The sequence below is a fragment of the Orbicella faveolata genome, unplaced genomic scaffold (assembly GCF_042242905.1).
Source record: "Orbicella faveolata isolate gen_17 unplaced genomic scaffold, um_ofav_v1 contig_12, whole genome shotgun sequence".
Taxonomy (NCBI): Eukaryota; Metazoa; Cnidaria; class Anthozoa; order Scleractinia; family Merulinidae; genus Orbicella; species Orbicella faveolata.
This window is the reverse complement of record NW_028301539.1, coordinates 22031403-22041940: the sequence shown is the minus strand read 5'-3', so window position 1 is coordinate 22041940 and position 10538 is coordinate 22031403. Positions and strand designations below refer to the sequence as shown.

The following is a 10538-nucleotide window of genomic DNA, read 5'->3' as shown; positions in this document are numbered from 1 at the left end:
ATTTGACGGTTAGCCAATCAGAGCCTATCAACCTTCTCGGGGGTAGGTACAACTATATTATTGCGCTTGAAACACTGTTTTTATTTGCCAGTATTTCTCTCGTTCAAATCTTCATAGCAGGAATTAAAAAGATCCCTTTTGAATTTCTGGTGATATTCTGGGTGAGTTTGTAGATCATAGCGTTGATAGCATGTTCTTTGTTGTAAATGTTACCCACCCTACCCTACAAGGTATCACCCTTCCGCTTTTAACAAATCGCAGGCTCATCACAAAAAAAGCGATGCTGTAATCGATGTCAGATTCTTTTCTTAGCATCTGGGGAAATTTTTTGCTCCTCCCAAGCTGGTGAACAAGTTCAGGTTTGTGCATGCTAATTGTCTTTATCCTTGAGGGATTTTGTTCTGGAAATATTTGATTTTTTTTTTTTTCACAAGCGAAAAGCCTCGGTGAAACCTGCTACTTGTTGCTAGAACTAAAACTAAACTTGCAGCGACCACTTGCAGCTCTAATTAAGCTTTTGCCTTTTCATTTTCCAGTTTTATCAAAGTTCAGAGAAGGAATAAATGTCGCTAATGATAGTTATCAAACGTATCATTTGCCAAACAGATCGACCGTACTTAGATCAAGCCAAAAGGTTTTTTCTTTCGATCGGGAATGTTGCGGACAATCACGTGTCTTCGAGCTCGTGCATTTTGTCTTGTTAAAAAATTTAAAAGTTTTCTAATTAATGTGTACGAGTACTTTTTTTAGAGGCTTGGGAAACTGCGTTAGATCAGATAGTAAATTCTCAATAAAGGGACGTAGACATTGATACATAAATTTGATGTTTAAATGTAAGCTTGTAAATATACTAGGGTTTGAGGAGTAGTATCTTAAGGCAGCTTTAGTGTACTCATATTCATTTAGGTTCTTAAATATTTAGTTTAGTCAGCTACAATTTAAAAGAACCCTATCTAAGGACAATACCAAGACTACAATACTCAAGGGGCCCATTTATATGGTCTTGGTTACCCGAGACAACCCTGAGTTACCCTGGCTGAGCTAACATTTCGCTTATTTCTTTGCAAAATTCCACCAACCACTTAGATTAGGATTGCGAACCTGCCTCAGGGAGTGACACAACTCAGGTGGGCAAGTTGTCTTGCCTCGGCAGGTAGGGTAACACTAACCCTGGCAGGCAGGACAAGAGAGCCTGGAAGGGGGGGGAGGGGGGGAGGGTCCTGATCACACATTCCCGCTCCTTTTTCACAAGGATCCCACATCCCACACTTTTTTCATCACTATTCCGAATCCCGTTTTTCTTTCCCAGAAAAATACATTAAAAAGTCTAATTTCTACAAAAGGTAATAAATGTGAGATGTAAATTGGCTCTTTTGATTGACATTTTGAATTTACATGTGTTTTTAAAGGCTATTTGTACAGTCAGAAATCCTTATGTGATATAAGGCAAGATTGCTGTCATCATTATTTTTGTTAGTGAATGGGACTTCGGCCATGATGCTCAACAAGTTTGCCAAGCAGAAAGATCTCTGATAAGTCCTTAGGCGGGGACGAAACCAGCTGCGTACGTAAAACTAGCCACAGACAATGTATTACCACAAGTAACTCTCAGCTTTATCGTCACTTTTTAAAGGCTCTTGCAAAAAGAAATAGCTTTTTGTACCCCAGTATGATGAAAGAGCACCATATGGCAATCGTGACCTCCAGGTTTTCTCTGAGGCCTTTAATCTTAACGATTTCTGCTAATCCAGGGAAGGTTTTTAAGTGCTTTACGAAGTTGAACAGGTCTTTGTGTTCGTCACTGCTTAGTGGAGCACTAAATTTCTCTTTATGGATCGCCAAGGTTGTGGTGCTAGAACCAGAAGTATCATCGGTAACCACAATATAAAACGAGACCAAATCTTTTACTGTAGCAGAGCTGGCATCACTATTTGCCATTCCTATGGCCATCTAGCGGTTAAGCTGTTGAAAAAATCCCCTCAAGATTACAATAAATGTGAACCTGTGAAGAGACTAAAGAGCTTGAGCAATTGAGTCAACTGAGCATCGAGTCAATAACTGGTATGCTATTACACCATGTGCACTTTTCTGGCATCTGGTTTGAACAAAATACCCTCTGACGGTTTCAATTAGATAACTATTAACCAGGCACACTCTATAGTTTGGTTTGAAAACAGACACCACTTAGCACTCGCCTGGTTAATTCTCTTTGGCCACTAGAACATTTATTTGGATCGTGAGGATTTCCCAAAATTATTCCCGACAGACAGGCAAAAAAAATCCTGCATCCCGTGCCCAAAGTCTGGCTAGACCCACTTCCCAGAAAAAGTCAAATCCCAGGTCGCGATTCCCGCACCGTATTTTGGTCAAATCCCGGATCCCGAGAATACCCTTCAAGACCCTCAGACAACGTTTCTTCATATAAAATCTTTGGGTCACCTAACTGGGACAACTCTTGGCACAGCGAGTGTCTCATAAATTATGTGTGGATTTAGGATTTACAGCAGAAACTGGTGTCAAAGAAGTGAAAATTAACTCTGCAAAACCCACTGTAATCGAGTGACCTAGGAAAATACATAGAAAGAGGGATATTTGCACATTTGATTAATCAATAAGGGTTATGAATAATCATGCAGGGTCAACTTTGACTCTGCCTTCAGGGACAACATTTTCACATATAAAGACTTGGTAAATTTGCCTTAAGCAAAGGGTTGTCTTGGGTACCTAAGACCATATAAATGGGCCCTAAAAGTGAACAAAGGATACCCTATTTAAGGATAGAGTTTCTTAAAGTCCTTTCCAATAATTCTTCCCTGGCCTGTTGGTTTTGCCATTGGAAAGGACTTTTCCAACTTGCACCTCTCATGACTTACGTCGCTCGCACTCACAACTTCGTAGCTCGAAGAGATAAATAAGTAAAGGATCAAGAAAAGCTTGACATGTGGCAAGTCTAATTTAAGGACTGAGAACCTTGAGCAAACATATTGTTGCCTTACCCACTCCTTGGTATATTCAAAACTTGTTGCTTGCCTGATCCCATCTGACTCCTTGAATCCTGGTCCAAAGTTCTTACTAGATGTTTTGCTTATCTTTCCCTAGATTAGGATTAGGTGTCACCCTATATATTCAGACCTGGGATGGGGGCAGAATCCACCTCCCCACCCCACCCTCCCATCATTGAAGGACAAAAAGAGCCTGGTCTGAATAGAGTGAAAGCTTCTTGCATTTGCAGATATCAGAAAATTCCAACCAGTCATCCATTTTGTCATTTCCAGTGGTACCCAACTGTCAGCATCATTCCAGACTGTCATTATGGTTTACCATGGTTTTAAAAGTTGTGTGATATGGCAGCAAAATGGACATACTGTGCAGGGCTGTCATTAAGTTTTGAGTCACCTGTAGCCTTGTTCTCCACACCCGTAGAAAACTTGTTACCGGTACTTTGTGGGTGAATTCTATCAACAATAGGCAGTTTCACTGGTAGCGTCAAGGGAAATCAAACATACCCAGCCATAACTGGTGTTATGGGTTATGGTACTTGATGACAGCTCTGCTGTGTTCCCTATGTTTTTTCCTGGCCTGTTAAATTAGCTCTGATTATCACAGATAGTTAAGGGCATCTAAGTCATCATGTTTATTGTTGAACTTTTGTTGTTGTTTTTTTTTTTGTGGGACAGTACATTCAGGAAACAGCAAAATTGAAAATCTTCAGTTGGATTTTCAGTTATCAAGTAAATTTGTATTTAATTTTTAAGAGCAATAAGCCTGATAATTTATCTAATAAATCAGTTGATTGAAAAGGTTCTGGAGTGTTTCTGTAACTAAACTGAAAGCTTTATGTATCCTTCCTATAGAAATGGCATCTTCACCAAGCAGTAAAGGAAAAATTACAATAATCGGCAGGTTGGTGGTACTATCTCATGCAAACTAAATATTGACCATTGCACCATTTACAGTTTTACTGGCATTTTGCTATTCAATGTAAGTTTGTTCCAGCTATCACTAAACAAATTCATGTAACCCCAGAGAATCCAAACAGACATATTTGAGTTTTAGCTACATGTATAGCTGTACATAGTGGACCGACCTTTGTTGGACAGATCAAAAAGGACAAGACAGTACATTTTGAAGGAAGGAGAACAAAAATGGTTATAAATTCAATAAGTTTTTTTATTTGTTGTGAAATTCTTCTAAATGAAGCTGTACACCAGTGCAGATCTCATAGCAATTTTGTGGTCCTTCATAAATGTGCCAAATTCATATCACTGCCCATATAGCTAAGTAATTAGCTGGATCTGGACATGATGTCAGTGTGATCTTATCTGACTCAAGATCTATACCTGACTGTACTCTCTACAGGCCTTTCAATATGTCAACTGACTAAGAATACGTGAAAAGAGCTCATGTCATGTTTTGGTTTGATTGACAAAATTATACACAGTTATGAATTGCTAGGTACATTATACAGTCTAAACTCCTCATAAAAGGGCTTGGTCAGATTGTGCACTCCGTAGATTATGAGCTTGAGATTTCTGGGAGGTGATTGTTGATGAGGCCGAAGGCCAAATCAACTATCACCTCAAAAAAATCGAGAGAATAATCTACATGTACCAGAATTGTTCTAGTAAGATTCTTGCTTTAAAATTTTTCCTCAGTTAACCATTTTCAATTATTGTAGTACATTGTATGTAACTTTATGCTTTAGAAAACTTGCACAGACTGAATTGTTGTTTGGAATCTCATGTTGTGTATGTGTGCTCATCATTTTTTTTTTTTTTTTTTTGTCCACCATTTTCTAGGTTTTTTTGAGTCATGAAACCGTGAATGTCCTAATCTTTTAATTATCCATTTGTAGCTAAATGTCCCTCCATAATTTTGCAAAAATGAGAAAATGACACTATTTTGCAAGTGACCTAATGGCTGATAGTATATTGAGTAGCTCAGCCAATCATATTGCAGCAGTTGCATCAGTATACTAGTAGTAAGAATTCTACTAATAAGTAATAGATGATAGCAGTTAGGTTTTCCTACCAGTTAAATGATTTCTTGTTTTCATTGGTTTTCATCTTTCTCTCCAGTGGGTTAATAGGAAGATGTTGGTCAGTGGTAAGTGTTCAAATCAACCTTTTTTCCATCTACATTATTGATAATACTGCTATGGTGCAAGTAACACATAGCATTCTATTGCTAGCTCCATAGACATTAAAACACCCACACTCCTCCCTCCAAAAGTTGGTCTCTTGGTTTGAAATTCCCACCCCTTCGAAAAATGATTATTATTTCATACTTAAGTTTCATACTTTCCTTCAAAATTTTTGGCTTGTGACGTCCCCAGACTTGCTTACAAGTTAAGCTTAAAGAACACAGAGTGTGATCAAATAGAGAGCACAATCCAAATTATGTCATTTTGAGCGAGAGCTTTCGTGGTGTGGCTATTCAGTGAGAAGCAAGCAACTTGTCAAAACTGTTAGTAGTAAGATCCTGACCTGATCCCATAATGTGAGGGTTTGGATATTTTCTGAAACACACATTTGGTTGAGTTGAAAGTTTTTAAAAGAATCCTCAATTTCAATTTCTAGATATTCTCCAGTGCTGGTTTCAATGTCTCACTGTATGATACAGTTGCTAGTCAGTTAACCAATGCACTGACAAGCATTGAGGCTCAGTTACGTGACATGGAGTCTAAGGGCCTGATGCGTAGCCCAGGCATGACAGCTCAGGAAGCTTTTAAGTTAGTTGCAAGCTGTGATGACCTGGAGAGAGCATTAGATGGGGCTATGTATGTCCAGGTAGGAACAAGTTCAAGATTATTATCATTTAATTTACCTTAACAATTTCTGTAAGTAACTTTTGGTTCGAAGCATTGGGCTTATATTTCTTCAAGGGATTTCTGGTTGTATTGTATTTCTAGGTTATTAGGGGGCTGCTTCAATGCCGTCTGCTCTTCAGAACAGTACATAATATCACTTTCCTGCTACATATACGTGTAATAGTTCCAATGAAACTAACAAAAACATTTCATCTGCTGCTTTGTAACTTAACTGCAAAACTCATTACACCAGTTCTTTGACATTAGAGTTATTAAGCCAAGCATGCATGATGTAGTGTAAGAAATGTTAACTGAAAATGTTACAACTAAAAGTTGTATGTCTATTTTAATTAACATCAGGAGTGCACTCCAGAAAACTTGGAATTGAAGATAAAGGTGTTTGAGAATCTGGACAAGTTTATCCCTTCAAAGGAAACAATACTAGCTAGTTCAACATCTTGCATTGTGCCATCAAAGTTCACATCAACTTTGAAGCATCGCAGTCAGTGTATTGTGGCCCATCCAGTGAGTACTAACTCTTTATAAATATGTCATTTTTACAACATTCTACAACGGGAACTAATAATTGCCTTATGTCTGCAACACACAAAGAACCACAGCCACTTATCCCTGTGCACACATTGCATACCTATAATGGTACTATAATTATAACAATAATTATAATTACAATAGTAGGAAATTGTTCTAGGGTGACCCTTCAGTATCAACAGAATCCTCCTGACTAAAAGATAGAAATTAAAACCCTTTAGTGTCATTTTGTCATTCATAACACCCTAAATGAGACCAGAATCCTTGATTCATATCCCTAAATGAGACAATGAGCATTTCTACCGTTTCCTATGGAAGTTCCCCCCCCCCCCTCCCTTCCCCGGGGCACTCGGTATGTTCTCTGTGTACAGAAAGCAAAGCCTGATGGATCACAAGTTTCAACCACAGGCAACTAAGTAAGAAGATGGCTGACTGTCAGCTTTTGTCCGAGTCAAACAAAATTGGTTATCACAGCTAAGGGTGCTGTATAAACAGGATAATACTTTTATTGTAAAGCCAGCATGTAATAATATCTCCTTTTTTCAGATAAACCCTCCATATTATGTACCTCTGGTAGAGGTTGTGCCTGCTCCCTGGACAGACAGTAAAGTTGTAGACCAGACAGTAGCTTTAATGAAAGGCATTGGACAATCACCTGTTGTCATTAAGAAAGAAGTGAACGGATTCATTTTAAACCGTTTGCAGTATGCTGTTATTATGGAGGCATGGAGACTAGTAGAGGTAGGACATAGTGAGGGGAGAGAGAGAAGGGGCATTCTTTTACACTGAGTCCTTGATTTAGTTGACCAGCAGACAAGAAACAGAAAGTTCAAGTGTAAGATTTCTATGGATGGAAAAGGTTTAACTGAACTGTGGCCAATACCTACTAATCAGTTCAGAAAATTTAAGGTAAAAGAAGAATTAGGTATTTGCAGAGGGTCACCTATATTTTCACATGTAAGAGAATGTTAGGTTTATTCTGTTACTAAAAATCCTTTCGGTGGTTCTTCAAGAATGCTGGACAACCTGGCTCTACACTCAAACTCGATACCAGCCTTGGATTGATCTAGAAATTACATCACTCCAGAAACACTTTCAGATTAAAATTAAATTTCAGATTAACCCTTACGGTCGACCATACGTCCTGAAGCTTTTCTTGTTTGTCTATTTCAAGTTTTTTTAGAAAAATAAAAAGAGAAAAACAGAGCAACTTAATTGTATGTATTTTCTGTAGGATGGTATTTGCTCTCCTGAAGATGTTGACACTGCTATGACAGATGGTCTTGGATTACGGTATTCACTTATAGGTCCATTTGAAACCATGCAGCTAAATGCCAATGGTATGTTGTACAGGGGTGGGGTGGGGATACCTAACAAAGTTAAATACGGGAAAGCCCTGTCCCTTGTATATAATTTTTGACAGAAATATGGTCACCCTTTCAAATACTATCCATACGGAATGGTACTTCTTGGATTGAGCAAACCCTTAATCACTCATTAGCTGCATCTGTTCTGCGTATTTGTAAATGGAAGGGCCTTTATAACACCCAGATTGCAGTTTTGCAGGCTCTTTTTCTATTCCCAAACTCGTAAACTCTCTTAACTTAAATATGTCTTGACGTACAGCCTGAAAAAGATTTCACACTCTTCCTTGTAAGATGGTGGATATATAATTATGTGTTTCATGGATCTGTAATTTTTATACCTAATCGTAGGAGTTTGGTCGAGCCATGGCTCGTATTTTGGCGAGACATAGTTGAGCCCAAATACCCATGGCGAGACCAAACGAACCTGATATTCCGCCGAAGGGTACCAAATAGGAACGATGAGGTATTTACCGAACCCAAATTCGGCCAAGCGAGCATGATATCGTAGCCATATCGGGTCAGTGACTTGATATCGCAGGATATCAGGACAGAGGCATGGCTTCTGGTTGGCTAATTGCGAATATGGGTGTGGTAAAACCTTTTATCACCTCTAAGAGCGCCCAACATGTAGTTTCTCCTAACAATATCGTTGCATTGTCAGGGAGATAGGTATCAAGAATAAAGAGACCCATCAACTAGGGATATTGCAAGGTCCGGATAGACAGGGAACTCATAAAGGTTACACTGACAAAGAAGTTCCGCCATGTCTCCAGCCCTGAAGTTCGTGAAACTTGAAAGGTCTCAAAATGAACTAGCTATCCTGTCGTTGATTTTCCAGTTCAGAAACGTGATTTTTTACTTGCTTAGTTGGTCGTATGCACATGATAAGGGAAACATTTGCCTGGCCATGTAAATTGTAATGTAAAGAGTGACAAATTTCTGATCTGGTTCATCAAATTCTGCATGAGCTTTTTACAGCAGCATTCGTGCCTTGAAACACATGCTCCTGTTGTTAGCAGTGTCAAATGTGAGTACAACTGAAGTGTAGTGTTTGCCATTTAGGAATCAGAGATTACTGTGAGAGGTACGGAGCCAACATTGAAACTGTCTGTAAGGAACAGGGAGGTCCTCGGACACTCGGCGGTGAAACACTGGACAAACTTGAGAAGGCGTTAGCTGAAACCATGCCTCTAGGTCAGCTGAATGAAAGAAGGAATTTGAGAGATAGGCGACTAGCAGCACTTGCACAGCACAAAACGCAACAAGAGAATGAAAACAGCGCCGATTAACGCGTAAATTTTCAGGGTGAGAATCAACAAGATTCTTCTTGCATACGTTTTAAAAATACATTTACATCAACATTTTTACTAAGGTTTTTTCATCATCATTATTATTATATTTCACCTTAATGGGACTCATTGCTTTTAGGTTGTAATCGTCTCTCTCTTTGTATGCCTTTTTGTTATTGTTATTTTATCATTTAATAGTTTTAGTCGTATCTGTAACATTTGAGATTACTCAGGCTCGGGCAATTACTCCCGAAACTGTACTCCACTCTATTACTAATAATACATTATTTACGGAGTAAATTTTAATACCTAAAATACGTTTTCAACAATTATCCGAGTTAAGGTGGGTTGGTATAGAACAGGGATGGAGAGGAGGGGAAGGCACAGCGACGAACAGATCTCAATTTATCGGCATTCCAAGCTCGCGGAAAAACTCGAATGTTTCTTACAGGTATAATAGCACGCAAACTGAAAATCGATTACCATTCCATTACTTGCAAGGTTTTGTGTGCTTTAGTAACTCCAATACAACTTTCGATGGTCGGCAGTGTCAGTTTGATGTTGTGAAATAGTTTTTTTAGGGAAAGTATTAAGTTTTACCATAGTTACTAACTACGGTTTTACGTACCAAAAAATGTGCAAACTTTGCAAAAAGCACAGCACAACACAATGCTTTATTGACACCTATAAATGGAGTTATAAAACATCAAACTTTTAAAACTATTATCAATATGCCAACCTTTTGATGTTGTTTTCTTTTTTTTTTCCTGTTTTAGTGTCAACTGGCCCTGGAATACCTACTGTGCCTGCAGACCTCATATTAATGTATTGCAAAGGGTCAGCTCATTACAAATAGTTGGGAACAATTTGAAATTAGTATCCTATTACAACTGCAGATGTTTCTTACCTTCTGCTAATCGTGGCTTGTCGAGGCCTTATGCGCCTCTCTTGCGCAAGGAGTTCGGTGAAGCGATAATGATTTGTAAGAATAAGGGAATATTGTAATGGTGATCAATAGAATGGAGTGCAATTCCTGGAGTAGTCGAGAAAGCGATTCCAAACTGATTACTCCGCGACTTTTTTCCATCGTTCAGTTCAACAAGCTATAGATGCTATCGATAGTAAAACGGATCACGTTAGGACGCCTGTTTTAGACATTTTTATTCAAAATTCACTTAGGTCAATTTTCGAAAACCTTTGCCAGACAGCAGGTAATAACCTATCTACTCTCCTGTTATTACATACCTGGTCAGATCTGTTGTAAATGGATGCTCTCGTGATCGCTCTTCAATTATGAAATTAGCGTGCAGAAAACCAGTTAGGAACGAAAATTTTGTTGTTAATACTATATTATTGAAAAAGGGCCATTGTAAGGCGACGAATAATTTAATACATAGAATCGTCTATTCTGAAGAGACTCTATGAAAAACTCTCCATCGGACTTTAAAGCAGTAAAATCACTCAAATTCAGTTCGGTATAAATAAAGTATATTTTTGTTCTGGAGTATTGAGCTTAAAGTGGCA

General features: G+C 38.5%; 1 protein-coding gene across 3 annotated transcripts; it reads left to right on the top strand.

Moving 5' to 3' along the window:
- The first annotated feature begins 271 nt into the window (after positions 1–271).
- LOC110053501 (lambda-crystallin-like) lies at positions 272–10518 on the top strand. Of its 3 annotated transcripts, XM_089282848.1 has the most exons (9): positions 272–359; positions 3855–3903; positions 5079–5106; positions 5580–5789; positions 6170–6334; positions 6905–7099; positions 7593–7698; positions 8788–9030; positions 9791–10518. In XM_089282848.1, the coding sequence occupies exons 2-8, from the start codon at positions 3857–3859 to the stop codon at positions 9012–9014; spliced, it is 978 nt and encodes a 325-aa protein (XP_089138974.1). In that variant the 5' UTR covers positions 272–359; positions 3855–3856; the 3' UTR covers positions 9015–9030; positions 9791–10518. The 3 variants fall into 3 exon arrangements, with proteins under 3 accessions (XP_089138974.1, XP_089138973.1, XP_089138972.1); XM_089282847.1 differs by lacking the exons at positions 272–359; positions 3855–3903 and having other exon boundaries at positions 4736–5106; positions 8788–9017; XM_089282846.1 differs by lacking the exons at positions 272–359; positions 3855–3903 and having other exon boundaries at positions 4736–5106.
- Positions 10519–10538: the final 20 nt, after the last annotated feature.